This window comes from Onychostoma macrolepis, chromosome 20, assembly GCF_012432095.1.
Source record: "Onychostoma macrolepis isolate SWU-2019 chromosome 20, ASM1243209v1, whole genome shotgun sequence".
Taxonomy (NCBI): domain Eukaryota; kingdom Metazoa; phylum Chordata; class Actinopteri; order Cypriniformes; family Cyprinidae; genus Onychostoma; species Onychostoma macrolepis.
In genome coordinates, this window is record NC_081174.1 from 29,658,330 (window position 1) to 29,679,199 (window position 20,870).

General features: G+C 34.6%; 1 protein-coding gene and 1 pseudogene across 5 annotated transcripts in view; one reads left to right on the forward strand and one right to left on the reverse strand.

Moving 5' to 3' along the window:
- The window catches only part of fut8b (fucosyltransferase 8b (alpha (1,6) fucosyltransferase)), a 90,155-nt gene that overhangs the window by 66,956 nt on the left and 2,329 nt on the right, over positions 1 to 20,870 (forward strand). For all 5 annotated transcript variants that reach the window (XM_058755432.1, XM_058755429.1, XM_058755431.1 and 2 more), the window contains 5 exons: positions 2,076 to 2,241; positions 6,157 to 6,271; positions 10,739 to 10,976; positions 18,035 to 18,281; positions 20,151 to 20,327. In XM_058755432.1, coding sequence (XP_058611415.1) covers positions 2,076 to 2,241; positions 6,157 to 6,271; positions 10,739 to 10,976; positions 18,035 to 18,281; positions 20,151 to 20,327 — 943 coding nt within the window. The remainder of the gene's footprint in view (positions 1 to 2,075; positions 2,242 to 6,156; positions 6,272 to 10,738; positions 10,977 to 18,034; positions 18,282 to 20,150; positions 20,328 to 20,870) is intronic.
- Positions 2,854 to 2,956, reverse strand: LOC131527828 (U2 spliceosomal RNA; annotated as a pseudogene).

Sequence of the window (20,870 nt, forward strand, 5' to 3'; positions counted from 1 at the left end):
TCAACAAAGCCACTCCTTATGACAAGCGCAGTCTGCTCTGATTGGCCAGCTGACACAGTGCATTGTGATTGGCAGAACACCACAAGCACGCGTCGGAAATGTAGCATCCCTTACCATAATCGCGAGCTTCAGCTTTCAAAGTAAATATAAAGACAGTTAATAATGTCCTTAGTTTTACCATCAGTTCAAGCCCGAAAGGGATACAGTGTTGCGTGACAGACACAGTGATGATGCTCGTTTGTATTTGCAGAACACAAGCCACGGTTAAGACAGTTGACTCCACTGTGATGTGACCCTCTCTCTCTATCTCTCTCTCTCTCACACACACACACACACAACGCGTTACTCTGCACTGCGCATAAGTCCGCATTTGAACAGTCAATACTTAAACTAATAACAAAACACACTTACAGTCGCTGATTCAGAAGCGCCAGATTGTCATAGTGTTGACAATCTGTGTTTTAATGAGGTGTTTTAGCCCGGTCTGGATCAGCCTTCTCTTTTAGATAGTAGAAATCCTTTTGTGGGAGACTTTGAGCTTTGTAACTCTGCAGATCGTATACATGCACAAACAGCTACATAACACACTAAAGAAAAGGAAAACAAGAAATCGCATATGACCCCCTTTAACAAATTTCTAAATGTACAAAGGAATATATACTATATCTTTCTCAAATTTAGAGATTTGTTTGTAATATTTCGAAACTATTAAATGACAATTATACTATTTCATTTGATACTAAAAACCAAGTAAGAGTAAATAAGAATAATTAAAATATTTGAAATGTATCAAATACGCGTGTTTACTGATAGATAGATAGATAGATAGATAGATAGATAGATAGATAGATAGATAGATAGATAGATAGATAGATAGATAGATAGATAGATAGATAGATAGATAGATAGATAGATATGACTGGTTATGATCGGCTGTGATTGGTTCATGCGATTGCGCGTTCCTCGTTCATGAATCAGTCTGAATATAATGGCGTTAATGGGAAGACTAATTTAAAAAAGTATACAACTCGCACACTTGAAATGGCCTGAAAACATATTTAGCGAGCTTTGAGCTTTCAAATAGTTGAAAGTTAACTATTAAAAGAAATTAGTTCACAAAATAAAATATATTGTTTAAATTGTTACTGCCTTGAGTTATTATGATGGAATAAATGTAATATGCTTAAAAACACTAACTTGATGAGTTTTATACTTGGCTTTAATAAATAGAATATTGATTACATTGTCAATGTTTTGTTGTTTTTTCTTCTTCTGATAGTGTAACTAATGTTTAGCCAAGAAAATGTGACTGGGACATGAATTTGCATTTGATTAAAAAAAAACTGAGTTCCTGTGAGTATATATCAGTGACACCACTGATATTTACAGTACATATATAATATATATTTTGCCTAAATAAATAAACTAGTCTTTATAAGTCTAAATTATAAAACTACAAATATAATAGTTAATAATATAACGTAAAATATATTTTATAATAATCTAACCCAATATTTCAGTATTTTCATGCTTAGTATAGCATCACATTGTTAGCTTGGTAACGACATTTGTAAGTCCTTCTGTATGCAGAGCATCTAAATGAGTCACTTCTGAGGTTCCATCTCAGTTAGGATGCTGCCCATGTATACAGCATACAGCAGGGCAGCTCACTAGGATTTGGAACGGAGCCTTCATTCAGGGTCACCCGTCCCGGAGAGATTATACCCAGGGGTTTCTTGAAAAGCACTGAAATGGACTTATTACATAAGAGCAAAAGAAGTAGGCAGAGAAGTGTTGAGCGAGAGACGAGTGAAAGCAGAATCATAAAGAGGACAGTCGAAATCTGTAGGGAAGATCGACAGCAATTGCAACCTTTTATATTTTCTTTAAGAACTCACAGACTATTGCCAATCTATTTGCCATCTTTTTTTATATAAAACACACATCAACAGTAATAGCTGGTAAGTCAACTAGATACATTGTGTACTGAGGCCGTTTCGTTGTGATCATCTTCACAGCCTTTAAGACATTATTTCCTAATTAAAGCACTTTTGCATCTCTCTTCTCTTTGTCAGTTGGTCCGGGTCGAGAACAGGAGGAACTGCGGAGGAAGGTGGAGAACGGAGTGAAAGAGCTGTGGTACTTTATTCGCAGCGAGATACAGAAGCTGAGTCACGTGGAGCCGTCAGACAGACAGAAACACACTGAGACGCTGCTGCAGGACCTCGGCCATCAACAGAGGTCAGATACTCACAGTATGATCATGCTGTTGCTCACTGATGCTCTTTTGTTCCTCAGGGGAGGTCGAGGTTTCATTCAAGTTTTGTCTTTACTTCTTTAGGAGAAATTAAAAGGGAGACAAATGAGGCATGCTGAGTCTTCACTTGCTCTCATTTAACCTTATTATCTTGGAGAAACAATTTATATCTCTCTCAAAGCATATTTAGGTCATATTTTGACATAGTCAAAACAATAATGAAGACTGCATTTTATATAAAGAACATGAAGCCTATTTTTCAAAGTATTAAGATTTGTTTAATATATCTATATATCTTTTATATCTTTTCATGTGACAACACTGAAGAAATGACACTTTGCTACAATGTAAAGTAGTGAGTGTACAGCTTGTATAACAGTGTAAATTTGCTGTCCCCTCAAAATAACTCAACACACAGCCATTAATGTCTAAACCACTGGCCACAAAACTTAAGTTAAGTCGTGACATATTGTCAAGTATGGTGACCCATACTCGAAATTGGTGCTCTGCATTTAAACCATCCAAGTGCACACACACAGCAGTGAGTAGTGAACAAATGCACACACACAGAGACACAGTGAACACACACCCGGAGCAGGAGTTCGGTGCCTTGCTCAAGGGCACCTTAGTCATGGTATCAAAGGTATTAAACTGATAAGAACAGATACTACACTTGATCTTAGCCAAAAGGCCGAGTACACCCCTAAGTGAAAAGGTCTAAATTGGGCCCAATTAGCCATTTTCTCTCCCCGGTGTCATGTGACTCGTTAGTGGTACAAGGTCTCAGGTGTGAATGGGGAGCAGGTGTGTTAAATTTGGTGTTATCGCTCTCACTCTCTCATACTGGTCACTGGAAGTTCAACATGGCACCTCATGGCAAAGAACTCTCTGAAGATCTGAAAAAAATAATTGTTGCTCTACATAAAGAATGGCGTAGGCTATAAGAAGATTGCCAAGACCCTGAAACTGAGCAGCAGCACGGTGGCCAAGACCATACAGCGGTTTAACAGGACAGGTTCCACTCAGAACAGGCTTCGCCATGGTCGACCAAAGAAGTTGTGTGCACGTTCTCAGCGTCATATCCAGAGTTTGTGTTTGGGAAATAGATGTATGAGTGCTGCCAGCATTGCTGCAGAGGTTGAAGGGGTGGGGGGTTGGCCTGTCAGTGCTCAGACCATACGCCGCACACTGCATCAAATTGGTCTGCATGGCTGTCGTCCCAGAAGGAAGCCTCTTCTAAAGATGATGCACAAGAAAGCCCGCAAACAGTTTGCTGAAGACAAGCAGACTAAGGACATGGATTACTGGAACCATGTCCTGTGGTCTGATGAAACCAAGATAAACTTATTTGGTTCAGATGGTGTCAAGCGTGTGTGGCGGCAACCAGGTGAGGAGTACAAAGATAAGTGTGTCTTGCCTGCAGTCAAGCATGGTGGTGGGAGTGTCATGGTCTGGGGCTGCATGAGTGCTGCCGACACTGGGGAGCTACAGTTCATTGAGGGAACCATGAATGCTAACACGTACTGTGACATACTGAAGCAGAGCATGATCCCCTCCCTTCGGAGACTGGGCCGCAGGGCAGTAGTCCTACATGATAACGACCCCAAACACACCTCCAAGACGACCACTGCCTTGCTAAAGAAGCTGAGGGTAAAGGTGATGGACCTAAACCCTATTGAGTATCTGTGGGGTATCCTCAAACGGAAGGTGGAGGAGCGCAAGGTCTCTAACATCCACCAGCTCCGTGATGTCGTCATGGAGGAGTGGAAGAGGACTCCAGTGGCAACCTGTGAAGCTCTGGTGAACTCCATGCCCAAGAGGGTTAAGGCAGTACTGGAAAATAATGGTGGCCACACAAAATATTGACACTTTGGGCCCAATTTGGACATTTTCACTTAGGGGTGTACTCACTTTTGTGGCCAGCGGTTTAGACATTAATGGCTGTGTGTTGAGTTATTTTGAGGGGACAGCAAATTTACACTCTTATACAAGCTGTACACTCACTACTTTACATTGTAGCTAAGTGTCATTTCTTCAGTGTTGTCACATGAAAAGATATAATAAAATATTCACAAAAATGTGAGGGGTGTACTCACTTCTGTGAGATACTGTGTGTGTGTGTGTGTGTGTGTATATGTGTATATGTGTATGTGTGTGTGTGTGTGTGTGTGTGTGTGTATATATATATATATATACACTGTATATGTATATATACTGTATATGTGTATATATATATATATATATATACTGTATATGTGTGTGTGTGTGTGTGTGTGTGTGTGTATATATATATATATATATATATATATATATATATATATATATATATATACTGTATATGTATATATATATATACTGTATATACTGTATATGTATATATATACTGTATATACTGTATATGTATATATATATATACTGTATATGTGTGTATATATATACTGTATATGTGTGTGTGTGTGTGTGTATATATATATATATATATATATATATATATATATATATATATATATATATATATATATATATATATATATATATATATATATATATATATAATATTATTTAAAATAAATGTACAACACAATTATACAATAAAAATATAAACACACATGTATATGTATGTTAGCTGTTTTATTTTTTTATATATTGTAAAACGTAATTTATTCCGTCATTACTCCGGTCTTCAGAGTCACATGACCTTTCAGAAATCATTCTAATATGCTGATTTGATGCTCAAGAAACATTTCTGATTATTATCAGTGTTGAAAACAGTTGAGCTGCTTCATATTTTTGTGGAAATATATATCATTAATTGTCAAATGCAAAAAAAATCTTAATGTTCCTAACGCAAAAAAATAATTTATGTATACTCCTGTTTTTGGGGTGAGTGGTGAATGTTCTTGATGGCTTTAATAACATTCAGGATTGTTTTTGGTGAGTTGGATGATGAAGAATTGATGCAGGTCTCTAGTTTCATCATTTTGAAACAGCTCCAGACACTAATAGTGCTGTAATAGAAATATAGCAGCACTTAATTTTGAGTTATCACCTGCTAGACTAATTACGGACAGAGACGCTGTCAATATCTCATTATCTCTGTGTCTTTCAGACGCTCCATCAGCACATTCACACCTGTTTTTCCATTTTGACAAAGAGAAGCGTTCGATACACATTTAACACAGTGCTGTTTTCCAGTGGACGGCTCCCTGAGGAGTCTCTCATTGATGAAGTAATAATTAAACTCCTCATAAACTCAGCATATGCTCATCTGTTTGAGTTAGCAAATGACGCTTTAACAGAATTCATTACTAGTGTCTAAAACTCAATTGTGTTTGGAGCTTTTTGAGATATTATTTGATTTATTAAAGGAGTAATTCATGCAATAAATAAAATGATCATCATTTACATGTTTCAGACCTGTATTACTTTATTTCTTCTGTGGAACATAAAAGGAGATGTTGGGCTGAATGTTCATGCTGCTCTTTTATGATTTCATATGATATTATGATTTAGTATAGCACGCTGTGGGTCGGGTGGTTCTTCGCCTCCACGTCGTGCATTCTAATCGTTTAATGCACAGCTAGCCGTTGATTATCCTTTACATAAATCATACAGAATGAGTTTTTTTTTTTTTTTTTGAGAAAGTAAAAATGCACAAAGTTTCCTGTAAGGGGTTGGTGTAGGGCAATAGAAAATACAGTTTGTACAGTATAAAAACCATTACACCTATGGAGAGTCCCTACAAGGATAGCTGACCAGACGTGTGTGTGTGTGTGTGTGTGTGTGTGTGTGTGTGTGCACACGTGCGTGCTCTAATGTTACAACCCAGCGCTGGTAATCAGTGCATTGTCAGCTGATAGAGGAGGATGTTTGACGCATCTCCTGTGTGTTTCTGTCAGAACCATCATGACAGACCTGCATGATCTCAGTCAGTCGGACGGAGCAGGAGACTGGAGAGAGAAGGAGGCCAGAGATCTTTCCACGCTGGTGCAGAACCGGATCTCCTTCCTGCAGGTACAGAACGACCCTTCCTGCTGCTGTTAGTCTTGCTAAAATACAGGGAAAACTATAAAATTGTGGAATAATATTACAATTTAAAAGAACTGTTTTCTACTGAAATATCAAAGCTGAATTTTCAGCATCATTACTCCAGTCTTCACTGTTACATAATCCTCCAGAAATCATTTTAATATGCTGATTTGCTGCTCATTTATTTGGTGCTCAATTATTAATAATTATTCTTCTTCTTATCTTAATATTATGCTTAATATTTAATGGAAACATTCATTAATGATACATTTTACTCTCTCACACTTTGTGCTCCAGAAATGAATCATATCATCGAATCATATCATCAAATCATACAGTTTGTTGAAAATCTAGTCAAAACTATCTAAAAATCTAAATTGTCTAATATTTCATTCAGTACTGAAAACAGTCAATAACAAGTTCAATCAAAAAAATAATAAAAATCTAGTTTTTAGACATTTCCTTTAAAACACAATGCAATGTGTAATTCAAAATATGGAAAAAATATATGGAAGCCCATTTCCGCCGCATAAGAAAAACAATTTGTGCCTTAAAAATTATGACTTTGAAAGTCGAATTTAAATAAAAATAAATAAATTGTAATTTCATTTTAAATAATTGTCCATTACGCTAGTGTAATCACTTAGTAACAGCACACTCTCCTCACCAAGACATGATTTGAGAAAATTCTTCTCTGGAACAGTAACTAATCGATTTAGGCTTTAGAGCTGAATTATGTGCAGAAGCAATAAAGATGTTTGTCTCAGGGAACAACACTAATTAAATATATTTTCTGATATGATTCCCTCTGTACCGTTTCTTTTTTCCCTCCGTTTTCTTTATACTGAGATCCATGACTTCATGCCAGTCTAATTGCACTAAAAACCTGGTAAAAGGAAATATTGATGCTGTTTGTGAGTTTGATTTTCTTTATAAACCACTGCTAATGAAAATCAAAGCGTAAGATCAACTTAAGTCAGTCTTTTATTGATTTATTTAACCATTTTCATGTATATTTTCATGTAAGTTATGTTGTGGGATCTTTTGAATCTCGACTCGTATGCCTCGATCATACATGATTTGTTTTCTGCAATGAAGCAAGAAGAAGATTGTCAAGTCAATCCAAAAAGAATCACCGAAGATCCCACTTTATTTAACAGAACATATAGCTGCTCATTACAGATGGTACCTGTGGCATAACTAGCCAGTTTAAGCTGGTTTATCTGGTCTCTTGGCTCGTTTAAACTGGTTTTCAGTTGGTTTAGATGGTAAGCCATGAGTTAGCCTGGCTAAACTAGTCTGTTTGTTTTTTTTTTCAGCAGCAGTTTGTTTGACATAAAAGTATTCAGTAACACAATACATGTCTTTCCTGCCACTTTTTATTTTATTTTTCATTTTATTTTATTTTATGGTTTTATTCTATTTTTTCATTTATTTATTTTATTTATTTAAAATTATTTTAATGAATTGTAATGACTCTACTATATTGCCATGTAACATAGCATTTATTTTATTTTATTTTGTTGAATATTTTGATTTTTTTTATCATTCAGTGCCATTGTATACTGTAACACAGTAACAACACATTTATTTATTTATTTTTTTCTTTTCTTTTATTAAATCTGAATTCATGGAATTTATTTTATTAAATATTTTATTTAATATTATTTTCATAAATCTGGTTATCATTCAGTACCATGGTATGTATCAAATACTCTCTGATGGCTGATTTCCATATCATCACTGTACCATAGTACCGTCACGGTATATTTTTGCAAGCATATGCTGCTCCAGTTTTATGCTCAGGCAGCACTTTGAGGCTTTTTGAGATGAGAGTGCTTCATCTGCTGCCATAGCAAACTCTGTGCCAACACTATTGAATTTGGATTAAGAGTAAAATCTATATAGCCTTCACTCAAAAAAAAATCCCCAGACAAATACACTAACGTGAAAGAGCTGCCAGACAATTCGATTATCGTAACTCATTTCCTCTAATGGCACAATAAAAATGAAAAAGTGTTTCTAAAGGGAAATATAGACAGCTAAAATCTTGCCCTGCTAGACACACAGAATCACTTCATCTCTGGCAAATATGTAACATGATAATCATAATTACTGCCCAAATAACTGCAGTGATTAGTACTGTAATATTATAATTAATATGAGAGATCCTTCAAGCAGCCTTTTATTTATTTATTTATTTATTCATTCATTCATTCAAAAGTTTGAGGTCTATACGTTAATGTTTTTGAAAGGCTTCTTTTGTCACCAAGGCTGTATTTATATGATTAAAAATACAGTAAAGACAGTAAAATTGTGAAATATTATTACACTTTAAAATAAGTGTTTTGTTGTAACAGGGCGAATGAGACGTGAGACATGAGGATCCATACGCAAAGCTTTATTCAGAGACATGGTCATACACAGGCAGGGTCGAGCATCAGCAAACAGAGATAGATAGATAGATAGATAGATAGATAGATAGATAGATAGATAGATAGATAGATAGATAGATAGATAGATAGATAGATAGATAGATAGATATATACACACACACACACAGTATCTCACAGGAGTGAGTGTATATATGTATGTGTGTATATATATATATATATATATATATATGTGTGTGTATATATGTATATGTATATATATATATATATATATATATATATATATATATATATATATATATATATATATATATATATATATATATACTATATATATATAAGGCAAGACAAAGAGTATTCCTAGGGCTGGCGAGGTCATCGATCGGCGAACAAAATCCAGAGGGCTTGACAACAGAGGTAATCCAGATACATGAGCAATAGTCCAGACGAGGTACAAACAGAGTCCGAGCGGCGAGACAAGGGTTAATCCAAGAAACACAGGCTGGAAACAGGGCAACATGAAAAGACTAGACTAAACTAGAACTAGAAACTAGGCTCCGTAAAGCAGCTAACGCTAGGAGAGTGATAAATGCTAGACAATACTCGGCGATCTGCAGGAGGAAGTCCAAGGCTTATAAAGCCTGTCTGAATGGATTCAGCTGTGTGTGTGTGTAATCAGTGCAATGGATTATGGGAACGGTAGTCCGGAGTGACATGTAACAGTCTGTGTGGTGTGAGAGTCAATATGATGAAGAGGCGACCTCTTGTGGCAGTCGGATGGAAGTCTATGGACAGAATTCATGACATTTGTATGTGAATATATTGTAAAATGCAATTTATTCCTATGATGTAAGCTGAATTTTCAGCATTATGACTCCAGTCTTCGGTGTCTCATAAGCCTTAAAAAATCATTCTAAATTGCTGATTTGCTGCTCAAAAATATTTCTTAAAATAAAAATAAAAAATAATAATAACAAATGTTTTTTTTATTTTATTTTATTTTATTTTATTTTATTTTATTTTATTTTATTTTATTTTATTTTATTTTATTTTATTTTATTTTATTTTATTTTATTTTTATTTTATTTTTTTTTTTTTTACCCTGCTTTTGCATGGCTGTAGCACCTTCTTCACCTTCAGTCTTTCCCTGTGGACAAAAAATATTGAATGAAATAGTTGATCTAATACATCAAGCATCTCATCAAGCCTTTCTGACATCAGATGGGACTGTTACAATCTCACTATATGAATCTCCAAAGGGCTGTCTGTGTCCCTCTCTGTCTCTCTTTCTCTGTCTGTGTTTCTCTCTCGTCTCTTTGAGATCCTGCTTACATGCAGTGAATGTGATTTAATAATTAAGTCAGACAGCTCTCACTGGAGACTATGAACTCATCAGAGATCGTTGCATAAAACCTGAAAGTTTGCACTGGAAACAAGCATTGCATCCTGGTGAAGGGATTGTGGGAAAACAGTCTTCTGAAGTTTAGCATTCATTTCAGAGTATTTCAGTATGTACAAATTCATTAAATCCAAAATGCAGTCCTATTATATTTTATTGTATTTATTAAGACCAATTCATTTAATCTCAAATGCAGCCTTAATTTTAATTACGTGTCATTTCTCTTCTTTATCTTTTTGTTTTATATATTTGTTTATTTTATTTTATTTTATTTTATTTTTTTATTTTATTCATTTTTATTTTGTTTTGTTTTTTGTTTTGTTTTGTTTTATGTGCACATGCAAATTCATTTAATCTAAAATGCAGTCATAATTTTAATTGCATATTTCATTTCTCTTCTTCGTCTGTATTTATTATTTTATTTTATGTGTCATTTCTCTTCTTTTTTTCTAGATTTTTTTTTAAATTTATTTACACATGCTACATTGGTACAAATTTATTTAATCTAAAATGCAGTCCTAATTGTAATTGCATACAGTATGTAATTTCTCTTCTTCATCTGGATTTTATTTTATTTTATGTATACATGCTATATTGATACAAATTCATGTAATCTAAATGCAGTGCTAAGTGTAATTGCGTATGTGATTTGTGGCTCAGAACCCGCAGGACTGCAGTAAAGCTCGTAAGCTGGTGTGTAACATCAATAAGGGCTGTGGATACGGCTGTCAGCTCCATCACGTGGTTTACTGCTTCATGATCGCTTACGGCACGCAGAGAGTCCTGATCCTCGAGTCCCACAACTGGCGTTACGCTCCCAAAGGCTGGGAGACGGTCTTCCGGCCTGTCAGCGACACCTGCACAGATCGATCCGGAGCCACGACCGGACACTGGTCAGGTGAGCGTCAGTCTGCTGTAGGTGTTCAGAGTGAGCAGATCTAAACATGGAAATGTGTCAGTCTGACTTCTTTCTTTCTTATGTCATTGTTTTACCATCATTGTTACTAAACTATTAAAGTTACTGTCATAGTTACAGTTACTATCATAGATACTGTACTATTAGTTTTTGTTGATATTTTAAATTAGATTTTATTTTTATATTTTTTGTTTTACTTTTAAAGTATTAGTAATTTTCCTGTTTTTGACATTATTTATTTATTATTTTATTATTAGTAGTATTATATTATATTATAATTATTATATTATACTATATAGTATTGTAGTATTATAAATATTTATATACAGTTTTTATTCATTTTTATAATCATTTTGTTTTAGTTTTAGATTTTTATTTTTATTTTATTTATTTATTTATTTTGGTTTTAATACACTAAATTAAATTAAAATGTATGTAATGTAACAATTTTTTTTTTTTTTTTTTTGGTTAATTATAATGACTCACCAAAGCTGCATTTATTTGATTTGAAAGTACAGTAAAAAAAAAAAAAAAAAAAAGTAATATTTTGAAATAGTATTGCAATTTAAAATAGCTGTTTGTAATATATTGTAAAATGCAATATATTTCTGTGATCAAAGCTGTATTTTCAGCATCATTACTGCAGTCTTCAGTGTCACATGATCCTTCAGAAATCATTCTAATATACTGATTTGGCGCTCAAGAAACATTTCTGATTGTTGTTCTGCTTCAAATTTTTGTGGAAACCACATTGTTTTCAGGATTCACAGATGATGAATAGAAATTTCAAAAGGACAGCATTTATTTGAAATAGAAATCTTATGTAACATTATAAATGCAGATAACGTCATTTTTGGTTAAAGTAATGCATCCTTGTCGCATAAATGTATTAATTTCTTTCAAAGAATCTTGTTCAAATAATCTTTTGAACAGTAGTGCATTTCATTTTTAATTTGTTTAAAATTTATAATGTAAATAACAATATACCAATTATCTTGAATTTCCAGCAAAACCAGCGTAACATTAGACTTTGCTAGTTTAGTTTGGCAGTAAAATAAATGTATTCAATGTTTGCAGGTCTCCCTAATTAAAATACATGTTTATCTGTGTTCTCTGATTGCATTGATTTAATTGTGTTTCGCTTTTATCTAATTGATTTTAATGTGTTTTAAAATGAACATAACTCTCATTTCAGTCCTTTTTAAATTAACTAGTGAACTGATTGTAATCTTTATTAATTTTTTATGCCAGTTAAGCACCACTGTGTATGAAATGCATTATATATATACAGTAACTTAATTCAGGCCTGTATTTGTAATTTGTGCGTCAGCATTTTCTACTGTAAAACTGTCGTGTGAACTAGAGTCCACTTCTCTAATGTTCTTATTGCTAAATAGACAAAGTGTGAAGCTCTAGTACAAGACGGATATTTAAGCGTAATGAGGACATGTGAAAATTTCCTCTCTTCTTTGTGTCCTAATTATTACAGCCGAGGATCTGTTGAGGGAATAGATTATCTGAGGATTCTCATCAAAACCCATTCCAGCCGCCAGAAACAAAAAGCATGAAGAAAAGCTGCGAGTGCTCTTACATAAGTCTGGAAACGGCTTGGGAGTTTTTTCTTAAATATTTCATGCTTTAGCTAATTAAAATTTCAAGCATACTCCGATCACATGTGCACTTGCTGGTGGAGAGGCCGTAAAGCAGCCGCTGTTGTTGTGTGGTAATTGTTAGGGAGAGTTTTAATGAGCTGCTTGTCAGTTGGTTTGCGGTCGGGAACGTTCTGCTGCTTTAACGCTCATAATTAGCAGACCTACCGTAACTTGTTTTTTAACAAATGATTAAAACAAAGCCACTGTTTCTTTGCACCAGACTGGGTTCATTTGTGCTTTGTGTGTTTCTAAACTCGGTTCGAGTTCTCGTAGGTTAATCAGAAGCATTTCATTCCTCTAATAAAGGTGTGACAGAAGAAAGTGTGAGAGGAAAGTTCAGCCAAAAATGAACTTGGTGTCATTATTTACTCGCTCTCATGTTGTTTCAAACTTTATTTATTCTGCATAACACAAAAAAAGAGATGTTTAACAACTTTCACACTGCTGTTTTCTTAAATGAAAGTGAATGTGGACAGATTCTGTACAAAAATGACACCATAAAAGTGTCTGTATGATTGTTGTGCTGTTTTCAGCTCATATTTTAAATTTATATGAGGAACATAATAGAATTTGTAAGTTGTGCACAAATTTACATAAAATTTGTGAGCTGAAAATAATGACGTTTGGGTTTGTTCGTGACACAAAAGCTATCATATGGCTTCAGAAGTCTACACGAGGAACAATATCAGTGTAGAAACAATTTTCACTCAGAAATGGCTAGTAAATTTCACAGATAATTATGAAGAAAGGGAAAATAAATTGTTTAATATATATATATATATCTCAACAAACAGGTCTGTGATTGGCTACTTTGCTCCCGTCTGCGAAAATGCATTGTAAAATCATTTGAAGCTTTCCAAAGCAGAAGATACACTGGATTGTTTGCCAAATCTATGTCATTATGCTATTATTACGAAGAATACAGATCCTAGACCAGGAGTTATGGGCAGTTTTTCCATCTAAAAGCAATCAATTACACAATGAGTTGGACGACACGCTACACTAAAGTCCAGCCGCCCCCCTCGGTTCGGGGCAAAGCCCCCCCCCTCCTCTGGCGCAGGGCCTGTGTGTGTGCATATGTATGTATGTATGTGTGTGTGTGTGTGTGTGTGTGTGTGTGTAAAAATACTGACAAAAATGACTAAAACTTTAACTATAATTGAAATAAACAAGAAAATTATCAAATTTAAAACCGATTCAAGATAATAATAAAAACTATAAGTGATTCTAAATTCACACTGCAGTCTGAGGGTGAGTGAATGAATTGTATTTTTGTGAGCTCTCCCTTTAAAAACTGTTTATCTGCCGAATAAACATCCGCAGCTCCTGCTGCTCCGGCTCTTTCTCTTGGCCTGTGTGTTTTTGTCCCTCTGTGTTTCTCTGGAGGGTGTTTGTGAAAGGACTGCGGGTAAGTGACCTGTTTAATCTGACGTGTCCAGACTTCTGCCCTGAGACCAGAGCCAGTCATTCCAGCACCAGGGAGAGCCGGTTTGTTTTGCGTGCGAGCGCTGAAACGGGTCACCTTGGCACGCAAAACCCTGCGACTTTTGAAGAAACTCGCCTGCGGAGCACTTTGGGAATATTTCTGCAGATCAAAGTCTCTCTGGTTTCCTCTCGCCGTCGTCTTCTCATGCTGTCGTCCTTCCTCTGCCCCGCGTAACGCAAACAGCACCATTACATCTAATCAGGCTTTATTTCTCAGGGGTGATTTTGTATCGTCACACAAAGCGTGCCACACTTTAATGCAGTTAAACGCTACATGAGACATCTGCATCAAGCATTTATGAGAAACCTGTGGCAGGTCAAGCATTTTATTCATGGTTAGTGCATGAAAATCCACTGAGATGCAGTAAACTCAAAAAAAAAAAAGAAAATCTTACTTGGTCTTCTTTCCAGTACAAATATCTAAACAATCAAAGCAAGATACATTTATTTGAGACGCAAAATAACTTGAGATATTGCTGCTAAATTGCTATTTAAGATAAGTCTTGTTTCTAAAAAGTTATCAAAATTAAGTGAGTTTATTATTAAAACAAGAAAAATATCAGGCAATCAGGTCAGACAAATAAACTTAATTCAAAGTGGAAACCAGATATTTTTCTGACCCCTTTGGCAGATATTTTTTCTTGTTATAATCAAAAATATGTACTTTTGTCTTGTTTTGCAGTAAAAATATCTTAACATTTCTATATTATATACATTAACTAAATTAAATAAAATAAATTTACTTTTGACATTGATTTTCTTTTTTTTTTTTTTTATATATCTGCAATAATTAAATGAGTTTTGTTTAAAACAAAAAACAAATATCTCTTAGTGTGATAAAATAAATTAAATTAAATATTGAATTCAGTGGTAAATCAGGATTATTTCTCTTTTTTTCTTTGTCTTAATTTTGATATCTTTTAAAGAAAACATGACTTAATATTTAAGTATTTAAGTTAGATATTTGTACTGAAAAACAAGACAAAAATATTGAATGCATATGATATTTTTCAGATTCTTTTCGCAGATTTTTTTCGTGTTTTTATTATTATTATTATTTCTGGTTAAATATCTTAACATTCTCAAATCAAGATACTTTTACTTAAGAAATAAAATGACTATTATGCCTCAATTTGTATGCCTTGTTTTCTGAAAAAAATATACCAAAATTAAGTGAGTTTATGATTAAAACAAGAAAAATATCTACCAATAAAATGTTTCCATATTTTAAGCACAAACTTGCTTGGTCTTGATAAATGAATGTTGATTTAAGAATATTTAGATATTTGTACTGGAAAACAAATAAATAAGAATATAATTTTGTGCAGTGAACTGTCTTATATTTTAATAAAATGCTCCAGGTTTTTACATTCATCTACCATAAACAGCTACTAGCTAATAGTAGCAGTTACTAGCTAACAAACTATATCACATGAGGAAGAATTCAACACAAAAGCATGTTTGCGACTGTATTTTTCATCCTTTAGCAGCAGTGTTGGTGTTGTTTTGAGCACACAGGTGCACACAGACAGATGCTGATAAGAGTGAGCGATTGTCTTCAGGTGCGGCTGCTGCCGCCTTGTTAAAAAACATGAGTTTTCTCATGCAAATTGGACATTTTCTTTGTTTTTACCTCTGCTAGATGCATTGCGAATTGGTTGTGCTTTAAACGATGGTTTGTCATTTGTATCAAACATTTGCATGCATCTTGGAATGGTGATAAATGGGTTGAGTGAGCAGTGCCAGGTTGAGCTACTTGATGCTAATGCTGTGGCTCTCATCCAAATTCTGTTGAGCTTTCTACCTTGAAAGCATCGTTGGCAGTGCAGCGTTCCACATAGCAGGCAGCTAAATGCTTTGTTTTGGCCATTTTGGCAGTGCTGCATGTATCTGCAATCCCCGGATGCATTGTGATTAGCTCAGTATATTATTCAACAAAGGATTGATACACACATGTTTCTTCCAATTAAAAATAAACTGTTTCACCCAGTATTTATCATTTCACCCAGTGTTCTAGTATCATTTCACCTGTTATTTCACTGCTTGCAAAATGAAAATGATGCCATCATTTATGGAGGCCTGTTTCTGCCATGAGAAAAATAAAAGGGTAATTGACTTTTGTCTCGCAATTCTGAGTTTATATCTTACAATTCTGATTTTTTTCCTCAGCTTTTCTCAGAATTGTGAGGGGAAAAAAAGTGAAAAGTGAAAGTTGACACATTCTGTCCAAAAATTACGATAGATAGATAGATAGATAGATAGATAGATAGATAGATAGATAGACTCCATAAAGGTTTCTTGGAAGTGCATTAAAGGGGTCCATATGATTTGTGTGTGTTTTCCAAGTGTTCACAGGTCAGACATTTAATTTATTTGAGGAACATAACATAAATTTTAAGTTGTGCACAAATGTAAAGTTTAAGTTTTGAGAGCTGAGAATACTGACTTTTGGGTCTGTTCATCACAAATAAAAAAAAATTAAAAAATCTATTTCAGAAGACTAGCTAATGGACTGCAATTTACATAATTTTTTTCTCAGAATTGTGAGAAAGTCACAATTATCTTTTTTTATTCTATGGTGGGTAGAAAAAAAGCAAAATTGTGGGATGAATTGTGAGTGGGGGGGAGGTTTTTTTTATATTGATTTGATTTGATTTGATTTGATTTTGACTTGATTTGGATTGATTGATTTGATTGATTTGGTCGGTCGGTCGTAAGGAATTGCAAGATATAAACTAAAATGGAAGTGAAAGTTGACAGCTTCTGTCCAAAAATAATAATAATAAAAACACCATAAAAGTTTCATGGAAGTGCATTAAAGGCAATTTCTGCATTGCATGGAAAAGGGCAGCATGGACAAGCCATTTCAAACTTTGTTATTTCTGCTATTTTCTGTAAAATGAAAGTAAATTTAGACAGTAATTTCAGAATTCCAAAAATGAAAACAAAAAAGCTCCATAAAATGGTGTTGTGCCGTTTTTCAAATGTTCTCAAGTCATATATGTTCAATTTATATGAGGAGCTTAATTTATATGAGTTGTGCACAAATGTAAATACGATTTGAGAGCTGAAAATAATGACTTTTGGCTTTGTTCATCACACAAATGCTATCGTATGGCTTCAGAAGAATATAGAAAACAAATATTCTAAAGCCTGTGGACTGAAATTTAAATATATATTTTTTTTTATATTTGTTTATGCATTTTGCAATGAAAGTACATGAGACTAGCTGTTAAGTTCTAAAAATGACAAAAAGCACCATAAAAGTTGACCATATGATTAGTGTGCTGTTTGACAAGTCGTTTTAAGTCGCATGTTAAATTTGAGGAATCTTTTTTTTTTTTTTTTAATCATTCTAATATGTTGATTTGATGCTCAAGAAAAAAAAATATTTTTTTTTGCTGCTTAAAATTTTTGTGGAAACTCTGATGCACTACCATTCAAAAGATTAGGGTGAACAAGATTTTTAAAAAGCTGCATTGATGAATTGAACAAAAGTGACAGTAAAGACATTTATAATAATTTATAATATTACAGAAGATTTCTGTTTCAAATAAATGCCATTCTTTTGAACTTTTGACTCATCAAAGAATAATGAAAATAAATGTATCACTATTTCCACACAAAAAAAAAAATTATAGCAGCCAAAACTATTGATAATACTAAGAATCATTATTAATAATTGACCACCAATAATAATTGATAACTGAGCAGCAAATCAGCATATTAGAATGATTTCTGAAGGAAAGACATTTAAAAATCTTGATTATTCCAGAGTTGTAACCATCAGTGTATGTATTTGTGTGTTGGTTAGGATGCTAGAAGCAGTAGAAAAGGTTTGGAACAACATGTTGCATAATTGAATTAACCATCAAAATGTTGCCATGATGTGTTTCTCTACAGGTGAGGCTCATGACCAGGACGTTCAGGTGGTGGAGCTGCCCATCGTGGACAGTCTTCACCCCAGACCTCCGTACCTCCCGCTCGCTATCCCAGAAGACCTCGCTCCCCGACTGCAGCGTCTCCACGGCGACCCGTCCGTGTGGTGGGTGTCTCAGTTCGTCAAGTACCTGGTCCGTCCTCAGGCCTGGCTGGAGAAGGAGATCCAGGAGACCTGTGTCAAACTGGGCTTTAAACACCCCATCATTGGGTGGGTGTTTCTCTCGTCTTATTTGTCTTCTCACATTTCTTTCTTTCTGTCTGTCTGTGTGTGTGTGTGTGTGTGTGTGTGTGTGCGCGCTTTTGTGACAAATGAGGACATAAATGTGTATAATGACAAGGGTATGACACAGGTATTACAAGGAGAAGGTGGCTTTTCAGGACTTTACCCCATGTCCCCACTTTTCAAAACGCTTATAAATCACACAGAATGGAGTGAATTGAAAATCTGAAATAGCAGAAAGTTTCCTGTAAGGGGTAGGTTTAGGTGTAGGGTTGGTGTAGGACAATAGCACATACAGTTTGTACAGTATAAAAACCATTACGCCTATGGGATGTCCCCACTTTTCACAAAAACAAACGTGTGTGTGTGTGTGTGTTTTTATCTGCACCCGTGGCGGATGCGTCTGGGTGGGTGTTACGCTGATAAAACACTGCAAGATAAAGATGGCACAAGATAACAAGAGTCAACATGACTCACAATCACGATGAAATTAATGAGAATAAATGAGAATGAAATGATTGCGGCCCCATAGGAAGCACCATTGTCTCTTGACAGCACTGTGAAATGTAATAACTCATAATATAATAGAGTAAATCTATAGTGAAGCATAGAGATCAGCTGAAAATAGAGAGATAGGCAATTACTAGACTGACGGCTGAAGGTCTGGAATCTATGGTAGCTTTCATTGGCCGAGGCCGTTTGACCGACATATCAAACAACCAATCACAGTTTGTTTCGTTCAGCGTCACGTTTCGGGGCGTGTAAATGTCGCCACGATAACAGTAAATTACAGTAAATAAAACCCATATGCATCGGCCGTTTAGCCAGCGGTCCGTGGGCGTCTGAGGCTGAGACTAGACAATTACTGATGTGTTTGGTGAATAAGTACTTGATTTCTGCTGTTTTTCTCTGGTTTCTGAAACGTTTTGGATCGGTGGAAGAAAAAAAATAAGCTCTGAGATTTCTACACATCTTGTTCATCATCATCATAATTTCCACAAACACAACTTCTATTTTGAAGCCTAAATACAATTAGCATAACATATGTTTAACATTAGTTATGCTATATATATATATTTCTTTTTTATTATTATTATTATTATTTTTAATGAATATTTGGAGTATTTATTTATTTATTTTTATTTGTCACCAGCTAAGTCATGTTATGATTAAAAAAGTTTAGAATGCCAACCTTGGAAAATACATGATGCAAAAGACAAGTGTTTATTTTGGTTGCATTACATGATATGTGATATGAATCATTAAAAATGCCTTTAATTTACATATTTTCATGGAGACTACATAAGTAGCTCATACGCTCAAACAGTAAAGTACGGCACTAGTAACGCCAAGGCCATGGGTTTGTTTCCCAGGGAATGCACGAACTGATCGAATTCCCAACTTAGGTTTGGGTTTGATAAGTGCTTAAATACGGAATGCATAATGCATTTAGCAAACCAAAAATATATGCATAAATTCGTCAATCATTTTTATCACTGTATTTAAGTGCATAAATGTATAAGTCAATGCATTTGGCAGATGCTTTTATCTAAAGTGACCTGCATCGCATTCATGCATTTCCTAGGAATCGAACCCATGACCTTGGCATTGCTACCATTGTGCTCTAATGTTTGCATTACAGTTCAATGTAGGATTTCCAATGAGGCACCAAATAGATCATGCAAAGCAGGTTAAACTCTTTACACTGTCCTTCACACTTTACTCAACTGAGCTAATCAACATAGCTACTACAAACTGCATTGAAGAAAACTTGCTTATGACCTGTCAGATAACAAATGAGGGGAAATCCCAATGGTTTCTATAAACAGAAGCAGATAAATCCAGTTTTTCTTACAGCGTCCACGTCAGACGGACAGATAAAGTCGGGACGGAGGCCGCGTTTCACCCCATAGAGGAGTACATGGTCCATGTGGAGGAACAGTTCCAGTACATGGCTCAACGCGGTCATGTGGATAAAAAGCGAGTGTATTTGGCCACCGACGACCCCTCGCTGTTACAGGAGGCAAAAACCAAGTGAGTTATGAGTCCTTAAAGGGTCATGAAACAACAGTTTTGAAAAATGTTACAGCAGTAAAAACAGAAAAAAAAAGTTCAGGGAAAGATGGGAGAAAAACTACATACAACGGCTACTGATCCAGTAGGTTTTGTTTTGCTCTCAGTCAAGAGCATCAAAGCTTTCCTCAAATGTGTTTTGCAATTCACCACTGCTTTCAGCAAATTGAACAAATATATTACAGCTCACACTACATTACACAAATACACATATATCCAGTGATAGCTATTAGTTAATGCACAGCCGTCATCAAAATCTCATGAAAAAGAAAATTTAATTATAGTTTGCAATTTATTTTTAAGATTGTCATGAAAAATAATATGTATTTATAGTTTCTAATTTATTTGTTATGCATTTGTTTGAAATTGATTTGATTATAATTATACATAAATTAAAATGTATAATTGCAATTTGATAAAACACATGTATCTGATAAGGCATTTATTTACTAAATGTACTATATTTTCATCTTCCAGGTTAAAAATCCTCATTGTCAACATCAA